Source organism: Lepisosteus platostomus, chromosome 18 (assembly GCF_059453375.1).
Source record: "Lepisosteus platostomus isolate fLepPlt1 chromosome 18, fLepPlt1.hap1, whole genome shotgun sequence".
Classification (NCBI taxonomy): domain Eukaryota; kingdom Metazoa; phylum Chordata; class Actinopteri; order Semionotiformes; family Lepisosteidae; genus Lepisosteus; species Lepisosteus platostomus.
Genome location: NC_142628.1, coordinates 13520833 through 13547061, shown reverse-complemented (window position 1 = coordinate 13547061; position 26229 = coordinate 13520833). Strand labels below are relative to the sequence as shown.

General features: G+C 49.3%; 1 protein-coding gene across 2 annotated transcripts; it reads right to left on the bottom strand.

Annotated features, from left to right (window-relative positions):
• Positions 1-433: 433 nt before the first annotated feature.
• On the bottom strand, positions 434-25842 carry nup160 (nucleoporin 160). Of its 2 annotated transcripts, none has more exons than XM_088611137.1 (35): positions 25710-25842; positions 24749-24857; positions 23276-23486; positions 22362-22584; positions 21368-21446; positions 20922-21036; positions 20287-20523; positions 19865-19962; positions 19517-19601; positions 19161-19229; positions 18800-18883; positions 17843-18013; positions 17372-17471; positions 15938-16103; positions 15366-15493; positions 14024-14184; positions 12590-12726; positions 11991-12061; positions 11328-11487; positions 10472-10541; positions 10211-10309; positions 8887-9006; positions 8262-8357; positions 7870-7964; positions 7588-7684; positions 6938-7043; positions 6113-6273; positions 5829-5889; positions 4911-5021; positions 4490-4613; positions 3944-4045; positions 3117-3258; positions 2635-2760; positions 1432-1536; positions 434-1055 (listed from the first exon to the last, which is right to left on the bottom strand). In XM_088611137.1, the coding sequence occupies exons 1-35, from the start codon at positions 25804-25806 to the stop codon at positions 972-974; spliced, it is 4200 nt and encodes a 1399-aa protein (XP_088467263.1). In that variant the 5' UTR covers positions 25807-25842; the 3' UTR covers positions 434-971. The 2 variants fall into 2 exon arrangements, with proteins under 2 accessions (XP_088467263.1, XP_088467264.1); XM_088611138.1 differs by having other exon boundaries at positions 15366-15490.
• Between the last annotated feature and the right edge of the window lie 387 nt (positions 25843-26229).

The window sequence follows — 26229 nt, the reverse complement described above, 5'->3', positions numbered from 1 at the left end:
CTTGTTGCGTGTTCCAGACCTTCACAGCCCTCATGACATGTTCTTCTGAAAATAAGAGCTAAAACAATCATAATAGGTCCGTGTGGTACACGCACACAGAACTATGAAACACCCTGCTGTTCCATCTCCATGTGATGACACATTCCAGCTTTTATAATGGAGAAATAAAACAATAATGGCGTTTGAGCTATTGGAACACTTTCTGAGCAGGTTTGGTAGTATTCCAAATTGGGATACTTGCGCTCAATCTCAGGTAACCACAGCAACCACACCCCAATCCCAGCCTGTGACAAATGACAGAGGGCATCAAAGAAGCAGTGACTCTGAAATAAGACATGATTTATGGATTACTGAAAACTGGGGGAAAAAAAAACAAAAAACTTTGCTCATTCAATACTCAGTGTTTGCTATAACAGAAAGCAGGAGCCACACCTTAAGAAGTAACATTTTATTGACTGCAAATACAGAAAATGACAAAAATTCAGAAAACTCTTAATTTACAGGCACCCCGCAGGTGAAACTCACAGGCCGAGTACAAAACACTACAAATCCACAACAAACGCAAGGGTGGAAACAAGATGTTTGTTACCGTGTACTTTTTAGGTATAAAGAAGAAAATATACAGTATTTTTTTCAATCCTAGTGACAAACATTCTTGAATGAGTCCCAGTCAGACGTTTTTAGGGGAAAAAACGCAACATACATACACGTATTGTACATGATCAGGCATTGTAAGAGCAAACCGGTCTGTGACATCGAATAAAAACCAGACCAGGAGCAGTGGCTGAATCACTGAGAGCAAACCAACATTCCAATGAAAAATCTCTATTTGTATATAAACAATATTCCTTTACTGTCAATAGAAAAATACACTTCAGGTTATTTTATCGTGGTCTGAAATGGGTTCAATGCACAGGTGAAAAGGCAGTGCTCTGGTGTGAACAGCTCGGGTTCGAGACCCCCGGTAGGGACTATAGTTTCATTGTTTTCTGGAAGGTGGCCTGCTCCACAAGTCTGTGGTAATGACCCAGCTTCTCCTGCAGCTTCTGGTACAGCTGAGAATGAAAGACAAGAACCAGGTTTGCTTCAAATTTCCAGTCTGTTTCACAAGCAGGTATGGATAAGCATGTTAGTTGCCATAAATCACAGATTTCATCACCATCTCCACAACTAGTGACATAATCCAAATGGGTGATAAGAAGAAAAAAAAGCCAAAACATGGTGGAAAGTATTCTTTAGAAAAGCAATCGGGAGCTTTATAAAACTTATAAGTGACAACAGGTTAAGTCCCGTTACCCAGAAGATCCTGGGTTTGCCATAAAAAACTGGCGCAACTTATCAGCTATATCACAGATGTTTATCCACACTAAACATTCCCTGATCAATTTTTACAAATCCCCGTTTGCAAAACCAGATGTAGAATCAACTCACGTTGGCATTAAAGGCGTTGGCCTGGTTCTCGCTGAGGGTCTGTAGCAGCTGATCAATGGACAGATAAGGAAGCCAGGCCAGGGGACCAGTGGCTGACAAAGGCTTCTGAAATATTAAGAAGAGCAGTAGTTTGATTAAGCATGTGAATAATTAAAAATGAACAGGAAAACGCCGACACTGGCATAATCCAAAATGACTATGTCTAAAAACTAAATTATTTCCTTTGTCCCTTTTTCTCCTTTTCCACCGAGTATATTGCTCTGGCGTTTTCTGTAATGAAATAAGTATGTGACTGTCCTGTGCTTCCCCTCTGTTCTTACAGGAGAATAACTGTCAAGGCACATCTGGAAAAGTGCATGATATAAACAATGCAAAGATTTGTGCCTGAGAACACACTTGTTTAGTCTGCCTATATGACAACGCTGATTAATCCTTGAAGATCTAGTACAGTCTGTTTTGGTGTCATGTTTACAAAGTCCTTCCTTGAGATAATCCATCAGAACGAAACGAGATCTTGACGAATTGGTTCTCCTTGTACAGGATGGTGTAAGAAATTGCTTATATAATTCAGCAGTTACCGTATGCTGTATCCCATATTCGTGTGTGCTTAGTAAGTTACTCCTTGGTGGGGAGGAAAGTGATTTTCTCCACCTTCAAGTCTTTAGAATTAACTGTTGGATGCCCGTGTGATTAATACTAATTAAGATACTAAAGATGAACGTAAGAAGGCGTTTCATTTCACGGGGACAAACCGGTCAAAAATTAATTCTTTGGACAAATTTCCGACATTTTCTTTTACGGACCGTAGTGATAATCACAAAACAAGATGGCATTCTTTTTATAGGGAATACATCTGATGATCGCCACATTATCCCACAGGATATGGAGCACAGAGTTCTGGTAGTCTCTGGATCTCTGGGCTGCCTGCTGTGAAATCCACTGTGGAAGCCATCTGTTAACTGTATACATGTGGAAGACAGCAGCTGATGGTACAAGTCAAACTGCGCTTTTTGATCAACCTGCCGTTTCTGTACAAGTCGAAAGTTTCTCTCAGATCAACCCTTTTGTTTCTTATAAAGCCTACTTACTGCTTATTATTTACAGTTTGATTTCCTTACACAGAGACAAACGATGGAGAAGCATGTGATGGATTTTAGGTGGCAGGGAAAACAAAAAGGGAATGTCTTTTTCCACACGGCTTACTTCAAATCCAAAGTACTGGTGGCCTTTTCCAAGAAGGGCATCCACATATTCCAGCACCAGCTCCCCTGCCGCCTCCAGGAGGTCGTAATTCAGGTAGAGGCGCAGCAACCCTGCGGCGTCCACCACCTGCACGAGCGGAAAAAAAACAGCTGACAGAGCGACCGGAGGCACAGAACACTTCCCTGCTTGTCACCTGGAGCCGCTCGTGAACCAGACGCCGCATCAGAAATCAAATCAATCCCACAACTCAGCTATGGCGCAGATTTACTGTTGGCAAGAGCACGGATCTGCTGGCAGATCTCGCAGGACTTCTAATGGCCCATCAGCACCAAAGTATTAGGACACTTCTGAAGCTACAGGACATTCACACTGGCACCCACGCCCCTGTGAAAGGTACGCGCCACAGCCGAACGTGGGGCAACACGCAGGAAACCGGACGCGCGCTGCAGCCAAACAAACATTAAGGAGCTACAACTGCCCACCTTGTACCCGTTGACCAGCCAGTCCGGTAAGGGCACGCCATGCGACAGCAGCTTGTCGAGAACGCAGCGGTGGTACTGGGCATTCTGGGATGGGTACCTTTCCAGGTAAGAGGACAGCAGACGCCAGGCCTCATCCGTGGCACTAAGGTGGAGACAAAGACCATCGTCAACATGGGTCCCTTTCTGGGATTCGACGGTGGGTGCCAGCAGCAAGGATGATGGCACAGCCGGTGGTTTCTTTCTCCGGCTGCTCTGCAGGCTACAGTTACCACCAAGCTCGTCCGCCATGTTAGCTGTGCCACTGTGACAAAGTAAAAGACACTGGACGGCCAAAGGGCAGAAAACAGCACATCACTCCTTTGCGTGAAAGAGCACCTTCTGCTTTATCACAAGGAAATAGGGAAATGGCAAACACAAGGGAAGCACTGGTCAGCGACATTAGGCAGAAGATTGGCAAAGCTGGGGGTGCAAAGACATCATAGAAGGGTTCCAGAGCAGGGAAAGACTTACAAGAAACTAACAAGCTAGAGGTGACTGCTATCGTGTCAGAGGAACTCAGTCATGCATCTGTTTACGGTGAGGTACTGATGCATCCCACCGCTACCACCATATGTAACAGATCCATCACTCGGGTAGCTTGCAACATAAGGACCAGCTTCATCCGCAGGCAACCCAGGTCTGAAATTCCATGTTTGGTTTTGGCAAGAATATACCACAGCAGAGATATTGGCCCAAGGTTGGGAATCAAGATACAACTGCTTTAATCAAGACATTGGAAGTCTTGGCTTTAGCCACAACCCAAGTGTGAAATCGGTAACAGAACTCACCTCGATTCTTTGGTGGTGATTACAGAGGACAGCTGATTAGCAGCAAGCCAGTTCCAGGCTTCATTCTGGTGTGCTTCTCCGCCATATTGCAGCTTAATACACCTGCAAGGACAGCAGGGAGAACAGCTACTAGCATCACCAATGGCAGAAGAGGATCGTCCGAACAATCCTCAAGGTCACATCGAGGATAACAACACAGAATTAAAATGTATGCAAAAACCTTATCCATTTATCTCAGCCCTAATTTTCTGTTAAACGCTTATAGCTGGTTTATCTATTTCCTTTCACCGAAGGCTATGAGGCAACTTGAGCATTTAGCAACGGGGGCATCCTAAATGGTTCTCGAGACATGAAAACGAGTCCCGAGTCCTGCTGTAATGCTATTGAGTAACAAGAAACCTGTGCTCATGAGGCCTCAACGCTGTAAAACTCGGTTATATTCACACATGGTTAAGACTGCAAACAGCACGTCCCACACACTGGCAGCGGCCCCAGCAGGTCTTCTCCCCCTTCTGACCCCGTCAGCCTCAGGCGTGGGTGACCTACTTGAAAGCCAGCCCTTCGAAGACGGGCGTGAGGGGGAGCTGAAAGGTCTGGCAGAGCGACAGGGCCGCGTCGAACAGCCCGGCCTGCACCAGCAAGGTCACCATCTCCACCGCCGAAGCGCTTCCTGTGAATCGGAGAGGGTTACAACGAGCCCCAGCCCCTGCTCAGAGACGTGCTTTGCATTTAAAGCCAGAACAAAAGGCTCCTAAATCCAGCCTTTCCAGAAAGATCTTCCCTGGACATTTCCCAAATCTCAGTCTCAAAACGACGACATACAGTGGCTCCCCAAGTCCCAGTGACGTAAGAAGCACAAAAAAGTCAGGATAAAAAATTCTAACCTGTGGGGTCAGACGAATGTTACGGGGAGGGGGCCTCAGTTTCCCTGCCATGAAAGCCCTAATGTGGGAGGGAGCACACCCACCTGCAATGGCAGCAGAGGAGGGATCGTGCTGTGCCAGGGTCAGGCGATTCCGAGCCAGGATGTACTCCTTCTGTAGATCCTTCAGCTCCAGGATGTCAATATGACGGCTCACTACAGTAAAACAAAACTACAGTCTAGCATCACGGCTTCTACGTGCAGGCTGGATTGTAAAAAAGCTACAGCCGACAATTTCGTATCAAGTGGTTTTTACATAATACAATACTATAATATCACGTGAGATTCTTAATTACAAAAACAAATGTCAGAAAGTAATGGGTCATATGTTTGTAAACGTAACGTTCATTTTGAGTATTATTATTATTATTATTTTTATTATTATAGCTTACAAAAGTACTTCCAGGTGCACCATAATGCCCTCCGATCAACATATTTACCCACAAACACACACAAAAACGTAAGACCAGGGAAGGGTGACCTGCTGCTGCTCACAGCTCTTGTGTCCTGGGTCCGATTCTAGCCTGGAACTCCCACTGCATAAAGTCTGCCTGTTATCTGGGACTCATAAACTACCTCCTGCATGTGTGTGTGTGTGTCTCCTGGTACACTGTCCCACCTTGCACCCTGTTCCTGCCAGGTGAGGTCCACTGCCACCCCTGAGTACAAAGCAGTCACTGAGAGAGGACAGGTGAATAAACGACCCCCGGGTCAGCCTTATGGAAACGCTGGGCCTCTGTTCAGCCCGAGACGGGTGGATGAGGTGATGATCATCATCATCAAGCTCTGCATCACGTGTGCAACACAGGTGACTGACACCAACGTCAAAGTGTTTGACAAACGCAGAGCTGTGGGCTTCTCAAGCAGAGAAGAACAAGTCAACTTCCCCAAGACTTCTGAGGGTAAAGTCATCTAACTCCCTGTGTAGCTGCTGGGAGAGAGGGCTGGGTTGGGGTGTGGTACCTGGGCCTGCAGCACACTCTCCGTCGTGACTCCTCTTCGGGGAAGCCCCCGGCCGCTCGTACTGGGGAGAGCAACGCAGACACAGGCTGTTAAACGAGCGCCAATCCAGGCAGAGGCAGAATTACCAGAAAAGACTGCTTCTGCCCTTCCTTGCGAGGTGAAAAGAGAAATGCATTTTATCAAACCCCGTTGCATGCCGTAGGAGCAAAGAAAAAAGGCCGGGAGAGCGTCTCCCCCACGCCACCGCCCAGCCCTAACCGCCGCCCCCCCCGGAAACTGCTCACCACTCCGCCGGACACCGGCTGCACGATCCAGGCATACTCGGGCCGGATGAGGCGCAGGCAGTTCATGGCAGCCAGGTAGCAGTTGACCTGCTTCTGCAGCCCGTGACGCGTGCGCACCTCCCTGCCCAGACGCATCCCGTACTCGAACATCACTGTGCCGGCTGGAGGGGGGGGGAGCGGGGGGGGGGAAGAGAAACACACTGATGACACGCTTCCCATTCTCCCTGCGCCTGTGCGCTGAGCGTCTCCATCAGTCGAGGAGCTGGCTGGCTCTCTTCTGGGAGCTTGGCAATGGCAGATCTCTGAAGGCTGCAAACAATCCCAGGGCCCATACCTAATATCTGGTGCCCAACGCTACTGCAAGAAACACAGGCCTGTATCTGCTGCAGATGGGCCAGTAAGAGCAAAGATCACCTCCTTTACGACATCAAGGAGGGATGTGCTTCCTCGCCTTCTTAATTACTTTGTCAAAAGAAGCAAACTTTTTTAATCACACAAGCACAATGATGAGAGATTCCTGGAGAATCTGTGGATTAAGTTGAATTTTTCCCTCTTTATCCACTACTCAGGCAAACTCCAGACGACCGTAGATAACTCCCAGTAACAAAAAATAAGAACACAGAACAATGAAAGTACTAAAGATAGCAACTGATCGCTGTGCTTTTTTAATGCCTATGATTTCTAAAAATATGTTATTGACGTCTTTGTTTAGTATTCTAGGGAGGATTTTGAAATGCCACCTTTATTTAATAACTTTTAAATTAATCCCAGGATGCTTCGCCCTCTCTGTCACATACTCGGATGGTAATTGGGTTGGAACCACACCTTTCCTGTAGTTGTGCCGGTTGATATGGAAAGCATACAGCAGCTCATAGTAATTGTGAGTCATCAGGTCCACTGCTCTGGCACGGGACTCAATTATACTGACCACCTGAGACAAGAAATAAATACATTAAAAACTGTTTAATGCCATAATGCAAAATATCTGGGTGACGAAACAGTAACTGATTCAGTTTGTTCACTTTTAAATAGGCTACAAGCCATTAAAGCCACATTTAAATGTGACTGGCACATGGTACGGTCTGAGCCCAGAGCAGGAGCTGGGTCTGAAACCCTTCTTGTGACTGACACATGGTACGGTCTGAGCCCAGAGCAGGAGCTGGGTCTGAAACCCTTCTTGTGACAGACACATGGTACAGTCCGAGCCCAGAGCAGGAGCTGGGTCTGAAACCCTTCTTGTGACTGACACATGGTACGGTCCGAGCCCAGAGCAGGAGCTGGGTCTGAAACCCTTCTTGTGACTGACACATGGTACAGTCCGAGCCCAGAGCAGGAGCTGGGTCTGAAACCCTTCTTGTGACTGACACATGGTACAGTCTGAGCCCAGAGCAGGAGCTGGGTCTGAAACCCTTCTTGTGACTGACACATGGTACAGTCCGAGGCCTGAGCGGGAGCAGGCTTCTGGAAAGGCCTACCTCATCGTGCAGGTTGACGTAGGGGAACTGCACCAGGTCCTGCAGCTGGGAGCGTTCGCACAGAACCACCACCAGCTGGCGCAGGCAGTCGAGCCGCCTACAGAGCAAAAGCATGGTGAGCAAGAGACATAGTGGTCAACACTGTGGTCAACACAAACACACAATGCGCAGCTGAGAGTCTGTCAATGTTAAAATGCTATACATCCAGTCACACGCAGATACGTTCTTTCTACTCTGCCTCATTTGTAGAGTTGACAACCCAAGGAAGGCGGGGCACCACACCTGCTGGAGTCGGGGTTCTGGGTCAGAGCCTCGTACGCCTGGCTGTTGTGGCCAAGGTCCAGGTGGTGCTTGAATACGCGGGTCAGCAGGGCCGCCTGTAAGGGGGGAAAAAAACGACCCAGTGATTTCAACATTTCAGTGAACAAGCATTACTGGCACAAACAGGGTGCCACTCTCCTTTCATGTAGAAATAGCACAGCCAATGCAAGGACTGGAGAATCAACAGCTCGCTGCCGAGACGACGAACAAGTGCATTTCAACAAATCTAGAAAGACTGATCTGAAACGGAACTTCAGAAACAAACATGTGAAGCCTGGTCACTCTGCGCTCCAGAGATATTCGGCCGTTTGTGCACCTCGAACGACGGGTGCCCTAAGCAAGATTCCAGTTACCTGGCTCCGGACGTCATGGATGGCCTCGGAGACGGCCACCGTCGCCAACTGGATGACCAGCTCGGGCAGGCCCACGTCCTCCAGCAGCCTCAGCACCTGAGCGGCACAGAGAGGCGATGAGACTCGAGCTCGGCCGCTCTCCAGAGCGAGACCCCCACCCCCCCACCGCGGTCCCCCCGCCTGCGGCCGGGAACACCAGGGGCTGGGGAGACGGAACCGCACAGTTGACCGAGGAATAGGGAGAAGACCGCGCGGGATCCAGAAAGATACCGGATCCAGAACGTTCCGTTCCCTTTTCAGAACCGCGAGGTGGCCACAAGTTCTCGAACGAGCTCCGCTCAGCCCCTGTCACTCGTACACGTTCCAGCGTTCAAAACACGAACTAGTCCCTTCTTGTTCCCTATTGTTAACACGCTAATTAATTCCTGCTGATTGACCTTCTTCCTTGGAAGCCAATCAGGACATTCGAAGTCCACTGGCACTGGTAACCAGAAGAGGCGCTGCCTCACGAATGAAGTGAGGAGACCCTCCAAGCGGGAGCCCAGAGGTTCCGTGTCCAGCGGTTGAGTTGTAGGACCGGCCCGGTGGCGGTGGCGACGGCGGGTCAGAACCTTCCTCGCGGTACCTTGTTGTAGTACTGCAGCCGCGGGGCAGCGGCCACCTCCTCCTCCTCGGAGCTGGAGAGCCTGATCAGGAAATCCTCCTTTTCCACCTCCGTCACGGCCGCCTGGAAGCACTGCAGAGCCTAAAAAGACAAGCATTGCCAACCGAGCGTTCCTCCCGCACGGCAACAGGCCTGCTGGCAGCAGTGTAGCCCAGTCCCACCCCAGGGGTCAAGGAAAGGTCCTCTACCGACAGGCTGGGGGCACTGAGCTTTTATAGCCCTGGGCAGAGTAGACTGCGAGGGGACCTCACACAAGTATCCAAAATCCCCAGAGGCATGGACGAATTCTTCCCCACCTGTTTCTTCCACATGAACAGTGAAACATGAGCCAGTGGAACTCTATGGGAAATGCATTTAGAGGGGAACTGTGGTCCCAATTCTTCAGACCCGTTGTTAAATCTCGATAAGATACATTGACGGTATCCCCAAATTTTCTTACAAAATCTGAATTAAGCACAGAATCGTGAACTTGGTGAAAATAATGGGATAGTCGCCATTGCTGTCGCAAGCCCCTGGTCTTGCCACGGATGAGAGCGACAATTAGCCCTTCCTGCTCACTAGTCACCCCAATGACAAACATAAGTACAGGCTGTGCAGCAGACATTTCACTGCTGAAATGTTCCAACGTGATCTGCATGCAGAATTAATGAGTCATATCTGTCGGCAAAACCGTCTCGAAGTCGAGAGCACTAATCCTATTGGACTAAAAGAGGCGTATTCACAAGCCTATTCATTTACAATTAACAGGGTTGCTTCAAGTCACCGGAAATCTTGTTCTGAACCAGAGAATATGGCGCTGAGCAAACCTAGAAATGTTGTCTATTTTGCGATATAAATTGGAGGTTTTACATGTTACTGTGCACATTTTACTCTCACTGTGGTTTGAAATGCACTCATCCATGCAGATTCTTTTTACCCCTAAAATATAAAAATAGCATTGCAGTTCCCCTTTACAGTGGAGACCAGGAGGTACTTCTTTACCCAAAGGGCTGTAGGAGTCTGGATCTACAAACAAGCTACTCAAGTATGTTGTAGCCGATACTCTGGTTTCTTTCAACTAGGGCTGGATGAGATCCTGGAATAAGTCAGTTCCCAGCTACTAAATGGTGACAGAATACAGAATGGCCTCTTCATAGCTGTAATTCTTTTAGAGAATAACTTATTATTTTAGAGCCTAGATGCCCACTTTGATGCACAACTTAAATGCCTGCATCCCAGGACAACATCCTTGTTTCCCGCCACATGGCACGAACAGGAATAGTCAATAATAGTCCTTAAAAATTACCTTGTGTCCTTCTCCCGTGGCCAGATAGCACTGTCCCAGCACAAACTGGCAGGATCCCACATTCACCTGACACCAGGGACTGATCAGTCGGGCATAATCCTGCAGTTAAAGGGAGGTAGAGGTTCTCTGGTACATGACACAATCGGTGTTCAATACAGCCGTCATAAGATCAGAAATAAAATGAGCAATTTTAATTCAACAAGACCCTTCTTGTCCAAAGTGGAGTATTTGTGAACTTCAGCTTCTGGCGGATGTCTTTACCTGCAGCTGGGTGTACTGGCAGTTTCCCATCAAGCACTCTGGGAAGAGAAATCCCGGATTGCTTGGCCATCTAGAGTGGCAAGATAAGGAACAACTGCCCGCTACTTTTACAAGCAAGCCTGCATGACACGTTACTTTTTATTCGATACACTCACAATTTAATACATTTATATTTAGAGCCAGCAGCCATATCACCCCACAACAGCCTGGCCTCATCTCGATGGGAGACCTCCTGGGAAAATCTGAAGTTGCTGCTGGAAGAGGTGTTTGTGGGGCCAGTAGGGGGCGCTCACCCTGCGGTCTGTTTGGGTTCTGACTCTGTGGTCATTAAAAACCCCAGGGTGTTTCTTGAAAAGAGTAGGGGTGTTACTCTGGCGTCCTGGACAAATTTCCCCCTGGCCTCTACCAGTCATGGCCTCCTAATAATCCCCATCTCTGAACTGGCTTCATCACTCTGCTCTCCTCTCCACTGAGAGCTGATGTGTGGGGAGCGGACTGGTGCATCATCCAGGTGGGGCTGCACACTGGTGGGGGTGGAGGGGATCCCCCATTACCTGTAAAGCGCTTTGAGTGGAGTGTCCAGAAAAGCGCTATTCAAGTGTACAGAAATATTATTATTAATTAATTTCTAATAAGACAAATCTGTCTGCTAGTAAACATCTCCACTTACAGATGCAGCACTCTCCTGACCCAAAGATGAGGTTTCACAACTCTGATCTAACGCAAATCTAAAACTAAAGCAGAACTGCAAGCAACTGCCAGTATGCTTTAGTATTCTGTTTCATTCGTGAATCAACACACTTTTCATTGGCTCCATCTACTGTAAATGACCCTTCCTATCCTGCAGCAAGGATACAGGTGCTGGGAGAGGGAGGTGATGACAGCAGGGACCAGCTGGGTCCAGCTCAGGACAGCCTGGCTCAGAGGAGCGACCTGCTGAGCGTAGATCTGAGACACGATGGCCTTCCTGCCCACGTTCTGGTAGAACAGCTCGGCCACAGTCTGGGGACTCAGCACTGGGGGGAGAAGACCAAACACCAGGGCGAACGTCTGATTATCAGCACCCAGAATGGGGGAAAAAAATGCCATGCTGAAAAAAAAAGTTACGAATCTGCACTTTTCTGCATGGAGTGCGAAATAAAGTGTATTAACACCTGGAAAAAAACAAAAAGCATTTGGAGATTTAGTAGGAATTATCTATTGGAAATAATGTCGAATTTACAGTCATTTTTTGGGTGCTATATTAACTATGTTTTTCTCTGATATTTTTCAATATTTAGCCTTCACTAGAAGCACTATACAAACGAGGCAGGATTTTTCAAACTCTACATTAGCAGTCTATTTTATGTCTCTTTCACAACCCCTTACTTGAAGCAAAAACTAAGGAAATTGAGAGGGAAAAAAGGACATGCATCAGGAAAAATCCTCGGAAAAACACGGAGAACTTCAGAAGGAGCCCCAGGCCGGACTCGAACCCGGGACCCGCTGCATGACCGTGCTCCACGAGTAAAACCGTCACCTGATTTATTGGGAGCCAGGGCAGGGGAGTCAGACAGCTCCAGGACCGACAGGTGCTGCAGGTTAGCATCTCTGAGGAGCGGAAGAAAATCTGCAGTCAACGCCTACACACCCTATGAGTGTCATCACACTGAAAACATTGGGTTTTTAATATCAAACATTCGTACATATATAATTTAACACATCTCAGTGTTTGTGAAATGGTTACATAAGTCTGGGAAAGCCAATGCACTTCAGTCATTCCAGAAAGCTGTTTTTCAATGTGAGAATTAGCCATGTAGCTAATGTAGCTCACTTACAATGGTGAAGAAGTACCCATTTATATAGCAGGGCACTTACTGGAACTATCTGATTGAAATAGGTTTTAAAGTCCTCTCATCAAGAGCCCATTGTCCTAAACACTACTCTGCTCTAAGAGATAAGCGTTTAACAGTATCTCACACAGGTGCATAACAGTGCACATTGTTGGACTATTTCTTTCTAGATGTGGATGTGGTCATCCAGAACGGATGATTCAGATTAAAGCAAAAAACCAAACTGAGCTTCAATATCCAGTCCGACTGGACACAGGGCTCCGGAGCCGGCTCGCGGTGTACTCACAGCGTGTCCAGGGGCACCGGCGTGGACAGGCACTGCCCAGCCCACCTGATCAGGTAGTAGGAGCAGAGCAGGTGAGCCGTCCGGGGGATCAGGTCCTGCTGCAGCTGCAGGAGCTGCCCTCTCACGCCCAGGTACGCCTGGAGCACAGACAGGGGTCACAAGGGGGTCACGGGCCGCTTCCTCTCCGGGCTGACCGCTCACCAAGGTCAGTGTGGGTCCGAACCCAAGTTCTTTGACTGCGTGCTTGTCAAAGAAAGTGTTTCTGTGCTGCACATTTCTACTGTCGCTCTTTGCCAGCTGAGCCCGGCCCCCCTGTCTCACTGCATTTATTACAGAAATTAAATTAAACAGTAGAAAGAACTTATAGGTTCAGATAAGGCAATCTAGTCTAGTCAATTTTACTGCCATTCTACGAAATACATTTTATAAATATGTTTTTTTAATCAGGGTGGGCAGTAGACTAGGATATGTGTTGCTTTCTCCAGGCCAGCAGCCATATCACTGGCCAGCAGCCATATCACCCTGCAACTCACAACTGGCAGCCCACTGAAGCCCAGCAGGTGAGAGCCTGGTCAGTACCCTGGTGGGAGACCTCCTGGGAAAAACCTTTTTCCCAGGAGGTCCAACCTTACAACCTTAAAACTAAGGCTGCTGCTGGAAGAGGTGTTAGTGGGGCCAGCAGGGGGCGCTCACCCTGCAGTCCCTGTGGGTCCTAATGCCCCAGTATGGCGACGGGGACACCATGGCCAGCAGCCATATCACCCTGCAACTCACAACTGGCAACCCACTGAAGCTAAGCAGGTGTGAGCCTGGTCAGTACCTCGATGGGAGACCTCCTGGGAAAAACTAGGTTGCTGCTGGAAGAGGTGTTAGTGGGGCCAGCAGGGGGCGCTCACCCTGTGGTCCATGTGGGTCCTAATGCCCCAGTATAGTGATGGGGACACTATACTGTAAACAGGCGCCGTCCTTCGGATGAGACGTAAAACCGAGGTCCTGACTCTCTGTGGTCATTAAAAATCCCAGGGTGCTTCTCGAAAAGAGTAGGGGTGTAACCCCGGTGTCCTGGCCAAATTTCCAATTGGCCCTTACCAATCATGGCCTCCTAATACTCCCCCTCTATGAATTGGCTACATTACTCTGCTCTCCTCCCCACTGATAGCTGATGTGTGGTGAGCGTTCTGGCGCACTATGGCTGCCGTCGCATCATCCAGGTGGATGCTACACATTGGTGGGGGTGGAGGGGATCCCCATTACCTGTAAAGCGCTTTGAGTGGAGTGTCCAGAAAAGCGCTATATAAGTGTAAGCAATTATTATTATTATTATTATTATTATTAATCATGAGCACCGGCGGGGCGCAAGACGAGGGCTGGGAGCGGCTCGAGGAGGTGTGGGGGTGAGAGAGAGAACGAGAGAGAGCGCGGTGTCCCACTCACGTTGTCCCCCAGGCGCACGTAGAGCTGCAGCAGCACGAGCAGGTCCCGGCAGAGGAGCAGGCGGGCAGCGGCGCTCTGACACGCGGCCTGGCACACCAGGGTCACGGCCAGGCCGCTGCCCAGGAGCTGGGACAGACTCACGCGCACGCCGAGGGGCTGGGCTGCGGAGCGGAAGAGACGAGGCGTGAAGGGAGGAGACCCGCTCCTCCGTGCTCCTCAGGCAATGGTGCCCCAAAGCCCGCGGAGGGGAATTTCATCCTCGTCACGAAAACAGAACATCGAGCTTCCACCTGCGTTTACAGCAGTGCGGCCCTGTTTCTCCAGCAGCAGATGGAGCACCTGTCTCTAAAGGGCATTTCCCACTTTCTCATCATTATAAAAATATATACATCGACGTTATAGAAAAATTGCACAAGTTCTGAATTAAGCATAAAATCATTAAATGTGTGAAAGTACTATAAGTGGCCATGTTGTTGCAAATCCCTGGTCTCACCACGGGCAAGAGCGAGAGTTTGCAAGAATTACCATATGATGTGGCCCTTCCCGCTCACTAGTCCCTGTATGACTAATGTAATGTATCAGCGAATAAGTACAGGTATACCTGGAAATTTGGTCTACTTTGGGATGTAAACTGGAGGTTTTACAAGCGACTGTGTACATTTTACTTTTGCTGTGGTTTGAAATGCACTCGTCAACGCTGATTCTTTCTAACCCTGAAATAGAAAAATAAGGTTGCAGTAGTGCGCAGCGCCACGTTCTGCGATTCAGAAAGAGCCAGCAACACCTCCGGGGATGCGTGCAGCCCTATGCCATCCTAAACAAGCAGGCTTGTCAATACATCTCCTTTAATCCAATAGAAATATTGCCTTCGATCACAAGAGAGCTTAGCCGACAAATACTACTTACATGTTCACTCGCATGCAGGTCACACTGGAACAGTTCTGCAGTGAAATTTCTGCTGCACAACCTGTACCTATTCGCTGGTACATCACATGACAATCATATCAGTGACTAGTGAGCAGGAAGGGCCACATCACGTTGCAATGCGAGTTTGCGACAACGTGGCGACTTACAGCACTTTCACAAAGTTCACGATTTTGTGCTCGATTCAGAATCTGTCAATGAATTTATCTTGTTGCCAAGATTTAATAACTGGTCTGAGAAACTGGAACTACAGATCCCCTTTAAGCAAGATGGGCTGATTTGCAGCAATTCTTTATATGTTCTATACATACAATCTATACCATGTGCACAGGAAGCACTAAGTTACTCTGATGGGTGAGGCTGGAAGAAGCACATTATGATCAATTCTAACGTAAAGCTCTCCAGAGTAAGGACGTACCTGCAGCAAATTGATCTTCCACTTCCACCTCTGTTTCATAGTCCATCTCCCGGAGCAGGATGGAGATGGCGTTCAGAGGGTTGCGGATGTCCTGCAGTTTACTCTGGATGTCCTCTATAACGTTGCTGCTGCAAAGCAGGGCACAACGGGAGTCAATGCGGGCTTCCCTAATGTGGCTCGACTGGAAACGCAGTTCGGCCGAGATCCAGCTCCCCGAGCACGGGTCCGAGCACCGAGTCGCCCCCCTAGGCCGCGCGGTAATACTTGGTTGAGCCCAGGGACATGTGGGATTGAGCTGATGGCGCCCCCCGGTGGCCGCCTGCGCACCCGCAGCGAAAGGAGGCGGGGTTCACAGCCGAGAGCCACAAGGGGGGGAAAAAAAAACAACTGGCTCTCCCAGATCAGGTGGGGAGAACAAAAATGGATGTAAAGGAGGGGGGGGGGGGGGAGTCCAAGACAGAAAAAAGCAGCAACAAAAAAGAAGTTTCTCAGCTAAGTGGAAGGAGGTGGGCCCCGCCGTGACTCCGCCCCCGCCCCGCCGTGACTCCGCCCCCGCCCCGCCTCTCGCTCACCTCTCATTGGCCAGCAGGCTCTCCAGCACTCGCTCTGCCGCCTTCTCCGGCGGGTGCAGGTGCTCCACGGCCTTCTCCATCATGAGCGCCATGTCGGGCGACACCGACTCGCCCAGCAGACGCAGGCAGTGCACCAGCTGCAGGACGTCCCGGGCCGTGTCGGGGTCTGCCGGGGGAGAACATGGGGGGGGGGGGGCTCAGGCAGGGAGCGAGGGGGCCTCCCTACAAATACTCTCCTCCTCTCCAGCAGCCGTATCACCCTGCAGCTCCCAGCTGGCAGCCCCACTGGAGCTCAGCAGTGTGAGCCTGGTCAGGACCTGGATGGGAGACTCCTGGGAAAGCTGAGGCTGCTGCTGGAAGAGGTGTTAGTGGGGCCAGCAGGGGGCGCTCACCCTGCGGTCTGTGTGGGTCCTAATGCCCCAGTATAGTGACGGGGACACTATACTGTAATATAATGAGATGTAAAACCGATGAGATGTAAAACCGAGGTCCTGACTCTCTGGGGTCATTAAAAATCCCAGGGCATTTCTCAAAAAGAGTAGGGGTGTTACCCTGGTGTCCTGGCCAAATTTCCCCCTGGCCTTTACCAGTCATGGCCTCCTAATAATCCCCATCTCTGAACTGGCTTCATCACTCTGCTCTCCTCCCCACTGAGAGCTGGTGTGTGTGAGAGGACTGGAGCATCATCCAGGTGGGGCTGCACACTGGTGGGGGTCGAGGGGATCCCCATGACCCGTAAAGCGCTTTGAGTGGAGTGTCCAGAAAAATGGCATCGACACCTGTACCCGAATCTGCACCCGTGCCTACAGAAGTACTGTACCCCCACCTGAACCTATGTATCCGTCTGTGCCTATATGTATATCTGCATCCGTTTTTGTATCTGTATCGAAAATAAGGAAAAAAAAAACAGGGACTAGACGGGTGCTGACACGCTCCTACAGAGGTCACGTCAAGCACAAGCCCACGTCCTGCAAGTCAAAGACCCCCCCCGCCTACATTAAACTGGCAAGCAAAAAGCTGCATAGCAACAGAACCGCTGAAGGGTACCAGTGGACCAGCAGGTGGAGCTCTTCAGCTAAGACCGCAAACCAGGGTCCTGACGACTTGGGTCATGAAAGCTCCCTTTGGCACAGCTGGTCAGAGCAGGCCTGCGACCCAGGACACCCTGACCCAGTCCCGCTCTTTCTCTTGCTCAGTCTGGCCTCCCGAGTCCAACTTCCAAGATTTCTCTCCTGCACCCGATCTACTGTGAAGTGGGGCTGCTGGTGCCTAATAGGTGCCCCAGAATCCGAGCAGGCGCTGCGCTTCAGCAAGTGGATGCAGTGGGTTGTCCTCCTAGTAGCGCATTACTTGGGGATCCTTGGGGATCAAAAGAGCTAAAGAAACGCAATTTAAATGTAGACTTCTGCAACTTCCACCGCTGTGAAGACTCACCCTCGGTGACGGAGGTCTCGTCCTCCACGGCCAGGTTCTCAGAGGAGGACAGGTACAGGTGATCCACACCAAAGCAGGGCACCAGAAATGACAGGAAGCCCTGGGGAAGACATCACACACACCTCACAGCAGGAAAGCAAAAGACAGACGATGCCTTTCAAACCAGCTTTTCAAATGCACTACAAACCCCCAAGTTAACGGTTGCAAAATTAACACGCTTTATTTGAAAAACTACTGTGGGCTGTACACGTGGCAGGTTGCAAAATCGTGGCATCTGTACATGCTTAAAAATAAGGCTTTTGCAGAATAATGGTCACAGAGCTCTGGAGTAGAGCAAGTCATAGTGCCACTCAAAGCAGCTACAAACTTTTCGTGCAAATTCCTAATCACCGGGGTTCAGCACGGGGGAGATCCTTGGTTTAAGAGGCTCAGCGCTGAAGAGCCCAGCCCGTGGCGGTTGAATGGCCGTACCTTCTTGAGCAGACAGACCATGGAGGTGCCGGGGTTGACGTGCAGGGCGAGGGGCGTGGCCAGGGCCTCCTGGTACTGCAGGCAACAGGCGTAGAACCGGGACCAGTATTCCTCCTGCAGCTGATGGAACTCCTCTGGGGGGAACTCGTACTCCGTCACCCTGCTCTGCAGCTGGAGACACACACACACACACACACACACACACACACACGGGTCAGGGAAACGTGGAGAGCACACGGGCGCACCCGCCTGCGAGCTTCTTAAAAAGCGCTGGCCACTTGCATCGCAAAACGAACGCGCTCATTCTTCGACCGCGTTGGGAGAAATTTTCCCGCTTCCCCTTAAAAGACCGTCCAGGAGTCCGTCTCAGACAGGAAAAGAAGTTTTTATTTCACGTGCATGGGAGCGTAACACACCGAGACGCTCTGTGTGTTTTTCTCAAAGTGATTAAATTCAAACAGTCCTCACATGTATTTGATATCCATCACGCTTCCCTGTGCTGATCAGACTGGCCGCTTTCCAGAATCACGAACATCTTCCTCTTCCAAATAATTGGTTACTTAGTTTCATAGCACGCGTTCCTATATAATGCAGTACAGAATTACATACTGTAGAGTCCTGCATTCTTCCATTCCAGATCTGAACGTCTACTTTATAGCAAGTTTGGGTATGTGAAAAGCCAAATTCCTAATGCAAGGAATTGTATATGGCCAATAAAGTGATCTTATTTTATCCATAGGCAATTCAGTTCGTCATTTCTCTGCTCTCTGATCAGATTAATGGAGACCATGACTGGAATAACTCTACTTGGTCGCCAAGACCCGAGGAGCAAAGTCCATGGAGATCCTCTCAACAGCAGCAAACGGCACGAGCCGGAAAGCCAACTCGGGAAAAGCCCAAGAGCCCCCAACGCCAACAATGCTCCTTGCTCCTGGAGGGAAAGCGCACAGCACTTACTTCGTTTTCGACGGCGACGGTCACCTCCTTCTTTAGAGCCTCCCAGGAGAGGTCCAAGATTCTCTCCGCTCCGCGCCGATAGATCTGATACGGAAAGGGGGGAGGGCAGTCAGGCTTCCCAAGACCGATCACAGAAAAGTGGAGATGACGCTAACTAACAGCTGTAGTCAAAAGACTTCAAGTTCAAGTTTATTGTTTATAACTCATATACTGTTATTTATGTATATATAACTGTATATACTGTTATATTTACAGTTCTGACCGCTGGGGAACAAAACAGGTCTCTGTTTCACAGATCCTTTCAGATTCCTCCATTCATCCACGAACACAGCGCTAAGGACAGCGCTCGGGTTTGACTCACCTGCAGTGCTTTTAGAATCGCTGAGGCTGTGAAACTTCCAGGAGAGAAGATCCTTTCCAAATAAATTTCCTAACCACCAAAAAAAACAAAACAAAATACACTATTCAATACACTAACAAAAAAACAAGCGTGTTCCCTTCCAAAAACATGCATAACTACATCATGAAATGTTACAGATTTCAAAAGGGTCAGTTTTGCAAGCATCTGCTAATAATTACATTTATTTAATATGATCACAGTGACACACTCCTCATTCATTCCATCTGGCGTCTTTGGAGTGTTGATTAGTCCCCAGGCGATGTTTTGCTCAATAGCCAAGAGCTCCCTGTTGCTAAGTAAGAAGCCGAGTTACGAACCCTGGGGTCCTGGTCTTCTCCGAAGTTGACCTCTTCATCAGAAGGGGGCTGTACAAACACCTGGTTCCACTGACCTGCCTGGTTACTGCAGGAAGTCAATGACAACCACTGTTCAGTGAAGCACAGAATCACACAAATAGCACCTTGTAAGCAATAAAGCACATTCTAGACTCTAAGAAAATCACACCGTGTAGTGGCCGGCTTTAATCAGACTAAAAGTGCAAAAGACAAGAGCCATCACACTTTGTGTGCTTAAAATTGGCAACACGCTCTTTAATTTTCCATAAGAATGCGACACTTCCACAGCGTCTGCATAAGTCATGGACACTACAGACACTGAACACTTACTGCTCAAAGTTGATGTACTTCACGACGGTCTGATTTTCGTCATCAAGCCAGAGAGCCCAGATGTCAGTTGAGGTCAAAGAAAAATCAACCAAGGTCTCCTGCATAAAAATAAAAGCGTGACGGATGTCCGTCATATCTAGATACTCAAACCTCACAAATCCTTAACGGTGGAACTTTCTAAGCAGAGGAATATACAATAGCACAGGCTTTGAAACTCCCCGGAGAGAAGATCCTTTCTAAATAAATTACCTTACCACAGAAGAAACAAAAACAAAATACAATATTCAACGCACTAATAAAAGAAAAAAACAAGCTCGTTTTCCTTTCAAAAGCAAATCTGGTTAAATTTTAAAACTGGTCAGAAATAACCGACGAAAGGCTTGGCGGCGAGCGAGTGGGTGGAGAGTGCGAGGTCAGCGCACCTGTGTTTCGAACAAGGAGGAGATGTGCTCCAGGCTGTAGCGGTGACTCTCGGTGCTCACGAGCTGGAAGACGCAGAACTGCCCTCTCTTGGGGAAGCTGAGGTAGACCCCCAGGCAGAGGCCCGTGGAGGAGCTGAAGGCCAGGCGGAGCTTGTGCCCCTGCCCCAGTGTGTGTCTCGCATCCTTGTTCACAGGCATGTACTCCAGCATGTCCGCCACCAACAGGCACATCTGGTCCTGGGACACAACATCCCTGGTCAGGTCTTCCGTTGTCACAAATACAGACGCGAGCCGATGACACACTCACACACTCACAATGTGGCACTAACCCGAAGTGCATTTAGCAGTGTTGGACCAGCTTTAAACATTGTTGCACTTAAGCAATTGAGGTTACAATGATATATTTAATATTGGGGATGTACTAGGTTTTGATCACATCCCTGTCTGTTAAGACACTAACAGAAGATCAGCTTGATGGCCTCCTTGAGCGATTTAAACAGCTCATCAAAAACAAAAGCTAGAAGGGCAGGCTAAAGCCCGTCTTCCCCAGAACGCCCTGCTGTCAAGATAGACTTGTCATTCGGGGGCCTGCCTGCAAAACAAGACGAGCTGGAAAACACAAAGCCGTCACGCACTTTGTAAGACCACAGGCGGAGCTTGTGATCCTGGCACAGAGCGAAGACGAAGGCGTCGCTCTCGATCTGTCGCACAGCCAAGCTCAGCGGAACATCGGAAGGGCCCTGATCTCCCCTGTAGTGGAGAAAAAAACACAGTGGAAGAATTCTTCTGTACCCCCAGCAGCACCGCTCTTAGTGAACATTTTTTCCCCAACTCTTGCCGCTCCAGTTTTCCCAAACTATTTAGGAGCCCTTGTCTGTAAAAGGTTTGATGTACGGAGAACTTGCCGTTTCAGCAGATGCACTGCCACAGCACACACTGAAATGCACCATGCATACCTCTCCTGATACGCGTGGCAGTGCCCGAGAAACCTGAGCCGTCTTAACACTGCCAGTTGAGGAAAGGAGAATGGGTGTTAAAGGGTGACGAAATAGACCATCCAAATTGGACTTTCCTTTCTCACCTTATCGCTGTTGGCATCCAACCAGTCAGGAGACGCTGCATAACCGAGCTCTGCTTCAGTTCCAGGACAGTGATGCTCCCTGGAGAAAGGGGGTCAGGATAAGGGTTGACATCTGCAAATAAGACTTACATTCACTTCTCCTCCTGCAGAGGTAACTAGCGAACCAGCGCAATGACGCAGTAGCAGCCCAAACTGACTTCCAATCTCGGACTTGGCCATGCCAAATAACCCTTTAACAAAACTTTTGCTGCCTATGAATCAGCCCGAAGAAGAAGAAGAAGCAGCAGATACATTTCGGGGATTTAAGGGAATGTCCTCTACTGACGGCTTGAAGGAACTGAAGATCTTTAGTTCTGAACAGAAGAGACAACGAAGGGAACTCGTACACGTCTTCAAAATCCCTGAAGACGCTGACCAAGCCAGCTCAGTGGACTTCTTCAGAACGAGAGTGAGACGCACCAGAGAACGCAAGTGGAAACCGAGTAGATGTGCATTTGAAACTGAGAACGGGAGTCAGTCACTTCTTAACGCAAAGTGCTCTGCGGGTCTGGAAGAAGCTGCACAGCCAAGCTGTTGAAGCCGATACCCTGGCCTCCTCCAGGAAAAGGCCGGATGAGATCCTCAGATCAATTATACGAGTAATTGATTAGTGAGTGATACTAGTGCAGCTGTTGAAGCCGATACCCTGGCTTCCTCCAGGAAAAGGCCGGATGAGATCCTCAGATCAATTATATGAGTAATTGATTAGTGAGTGATACTTGATACTACTAGTATCAAAGAAATTAACAATTACATGGCCTAGTTGGGCTGAATGGCCTCCTCTCACTTGATGTTCCTTTATGCTACTTTCTAAACTACCTGCCCAGCCACGAAACCTCACCTCGTTCACTCCTCTCGCCCACATTCTTCACCGGGACAGGAGCCGCTGCTCGCGGCCTGGTGGGCTCCCGGCGGCAGAGACGGGGCCAAATTCGTCCTGGCGGGGGACCCTCACCTTGCACATCGTGGGGGGGCAGCCTGATGACCAGGATGCCCCCCGACGCCGACGCCACGGCGAAGTGCGCCTCCCCCTCGCCGTTGACCCAGGCTGCGGAGGCGCCGGAGCTCGCCACCGGCCCGGGAAGGGCCGGGATCACGGAGGTGTTGGCGGGATCTCGCAGGTTCACCTTCCCGACGTCCGTGAATATAGACTGCATCTGCAGTTCGGTGACCAGCTCCTGGGAGATAAAAGACCCACAGAACCTCCATTACTCTACAATACGGAACGCACACAGCAGATGTAAGATGTAAGATATGGTCACTTTATTGGCCATATACAATTTCTTGCATTAGGAACTTGTCTTTCGCATACTCCAACTTGCTCTCCATGAGACACACAGGCACACAGACGGAAAGAGAGAGAAGGTTAGGGTCAGAGCGCAGGGTCAGCCATTTATACGGCACCCCTGGAGCAGTTGGGGTTAAGGGCCTTGCTCAGGGGCCCAACGGAGTAAGGTTCCTCTGCCGGCTGCAGGATTTGAACCGGCAACCTCCCAGCCACAGAGCCACCGCTCTGCCCCGGAGTACACAGTAGGTACACAGCTAAGACGTTAACGGGGAACACCAACATGATTAAGGACTCTGGGCTACCAGGTTTCACCGTGCAAAACATCCCTGGGTGATTTCACCGAAATCTTTTTCCCTGGTTAAGCGTGGGCAAACTCTAGTGTAAAATCCGGTACAAACAAGCAGGCCTGCAAGCAGTCAGTGACCACAAGAACCAGCCCCAATTTCCTGAGTGACCATCGGCCTGCTGTCTGTAATGCAAGCCCCTGCTGCGACTGTAACAAGACAAAAAGAACCTGATATCCTGGTTTTGGGGCGCTGAGAAACCAGGCAGGAGCAATCGGCATCTCCCGGAGAACTTACACTCCTGTACATGCGGGAGGGGTGGGGCAGGACCAGCCGGTGCACGGTCTGGCTGGTGACCACGAGGACGACGACATGGTTGCAGGTCTCCTGGATGTGCACCCCCCCGGGCAGCAGGGCGCAGTGGAGGATCTTCAAGCGCACGGCGTTGTTCAGGAGGTTGGTGTCCAGGGACTGCTCCACCAGCTGGACAGTGTCGCCGGAGGTGCTCCTGGAGGCGGTGAGAAAGTGCGATTTCATGCCCCACACCACCAACACCACAACAACCCACTTTCCTAACTGCTTCTTCCAGATCAGGGGCGCGAGGGAGACGGAGCCTTTCATGGCAAGCAAGGGTGGGGTACATCCTGGGTGGGATGTCAGTCCCTCACAGGGCACAGGGCACATACACACCAGGGCCAGTTCACCCAAAAGCCAATTAACCCACCGGCATGTCTTGGGACTGTGGGAGGAAACCAGAGCATGTGGGGGAAACCAACATAAACATAGGGAGAACATACAAACTCCACACGGACAGCTCCAGCCAGGAACTGAACCAAGGACCTCCGAGATGCATGCCCCCCCGTATTGACTACATAATGCTTGCATAATGCATAGAATCTTCTGATGCTTTGGGCCCTACCTGGAGGGCAGTATAAAAAAAACCCTGCAGTCTTTAGATAAGAGCAATTAACAACAAATTGAGGAAAAGCAATTCTAGCAGATCAATGAAGGCGTTCATTTACCAAAGTCGACTGCATGCTTTTATTGATAATTCCTGCCATTTGCATAGCGTTGTTCATCCCAGGGGCTGCAAGAACACTCCACATGAGGGAGGAGACCTACTCCACCCCACTGCTCAGCAGGAGATTAATTCAACGGAGCTTTTGGGGGGGTCAGACTGTTTGAGCCCAGGGAGCAATTTACCCAGAATTATGCCCTGACATACGAGTAGCTGGGAGATACAGTATGAACTGCTCCACTCCGCCTGGGGTGGGAAATGATCAGGACGCACTACAAACCAGCATCGCATTGTTAGTGCCACGAAGTAAACATCATTTCCCGAGACACCACAGCAAGTAGACATTATCACCTGCAGATTTGCAATGAAAAAACACCACTGTCCCAGAAAACTGCAAGAAACACCAATATTGCAAATCAAAAAGGGCCCTCATTATGCTAGCATTATAATTTCCTTGCACCTATATAGCGCTTTTCTGGACACTCCACACAAAGCTTTTTACAGGTAATGGGGATCCCCTCCACCACCACCAGTGTGCAGCCTCACCTGGATGATGCGCCAGCAGCCATAGTGCACCAGAACGCTCCCCACACACCAGCTCTCAGTGGGGAGGAGATGAAGCCAGTTTACAGATGAATCAGTACTTCGGTTTTACATCTCATCTGAAGGACGGCGCCTTTTTACAGTATAGTATCCCTATTACTATGCTAGTATGACAACTGTTAGGTAAAAGAAAAAGATTTGCAGCTCACCACTGTATGAACCTGTTGCTTGTAACAGACAGGAGCTTGTCACATTCCTCGTAATGGAATCCACCAGCACTGTCCGGATATTTGACTCCTCCAGGAAGAGCATTCACCCCTTGCAATCACAGAAAAAGACAAAGGGTTGTATCACAGCGTGCGAGCGAAAAGGGAGTTTTCTTCGTAATGCTTTAGACTCTGCAAAGGCTTTCAACTAAAAAAAACAAACCCGCCCTCTCCAGTCCAGCAATACAGTCCAGTCACTCAAGTGGCAACACTCATATTTTTATCTTCCTGTGTAAATTCCAAGAGAAAGCGGGGCGCCGGACGCTGCATGCTTGCATCAGGCTCGATATATCTAGAGACGCCCAGGAAAACCAGGGTGCTGAAAAGACTTGCTAGCACACATCTCGCAGTGTTGGGGCTTACCGTCCTGCTGGATTCACCGCGGATAATGGGATTCGAAAGAATTGTACTAATCGAGTTTCCACTGCGCGACACTTAAGATTACAGTTAGGTAATTATAAGCATATAGAATCCGAGACTAACTCCATGATTAAGATGTAAATCACTGTAAAGCGAAATTAAAGCCACCTTAAAATCAAAGCATTTATGTTGTGTAGGAAATGACCGCAACTTTACAAATAACGAATTCATAATCCATGCCTCTGCTCCTCTTCAAAAAGCTAAGTTTGCAGAACACTTTAGAAAAAACCCTACCTCGACTACTTCAAGATCTACTGGAGGGCACCAATCAAGGTGTGATACTTGGGTTTTCCAGACCCGCGGGGCGGCTTGGTACCTTAATTGATCTACTTGCTAGTACAGTGTCAAATAGGCGCTCTACCGAAGGCATGGCTAACCCGCTGCATGGTGGGCAGTCACGACCTCGTCTTCCGGGGATCGTACTATCTTACCCAACAAAGTACAGTCCCCCGTCCCCCGTGCGTGATCCTTTAAGGGCCTTTACCTGGATCAACCGTTATATCTCGGAATTTCTGGAGGGTTTCTCTCTCGAAACCACATATTTCTATGTAGCTCCGCTCCAGTGCCGCCGCGGCCGCCATCTTGACCCCCGGTGCACCCTGGGAAAGGCTAAGTGGGCGGTCCCACAACAGACCCGCCACGCGCTCTTTCAAACTCTTAAAGGCGCAGTACCGCCTGCCCGTGCCAAGGGCATGATCAATAATCAATGGCTTAAACGTACACCCAGTGCAGCATAATCACTGAAAATGCTCTGCAATTAACAAAACAATGCACAGGGTTTAACAGCATGAGCTGTCATAGGAACAGAGTAAATTTCGATACAAGGAGGTTGTTTGACGTCGTTCGACTCGTTTTTACAGCGCAGAACGTTTCTCCATGGTAATTGATTTTTTTTAAAAGCACTGATAATCTCCGATTTTTCTTTTAGAAACTAAATCGTTGTAAACGTCTCTGCCGAGGGGACGGCAATCTTTTTTTTCTAAAGAGAAATTCAAATGTAAAAA

Bases quoted from the DNA above. Each gene is read 5' to 3' on its own strand.
- nup160 (XM_088611137.1), bottom strand. From the start codon at position 25,806: ATGGCGGCCGCGGCGGCACTGGAGCGGAGCTACATAGAAATATGTGGT. The intron at 12,062-12,589 runs GTGAGTACACCG...TCCGCTCCTCAG, and splicing joins CCGGTGCCCCTGGACACGCT to AGATGCTAACCTGCAGCACC. The intron at 7,965-8,261 runs GTAACTGGAATC...CCCCCCTTACAG, and splicing joins TCCATGACGTCCGGAGCCAG to GCGGCCCTGCTGACCCGCGT.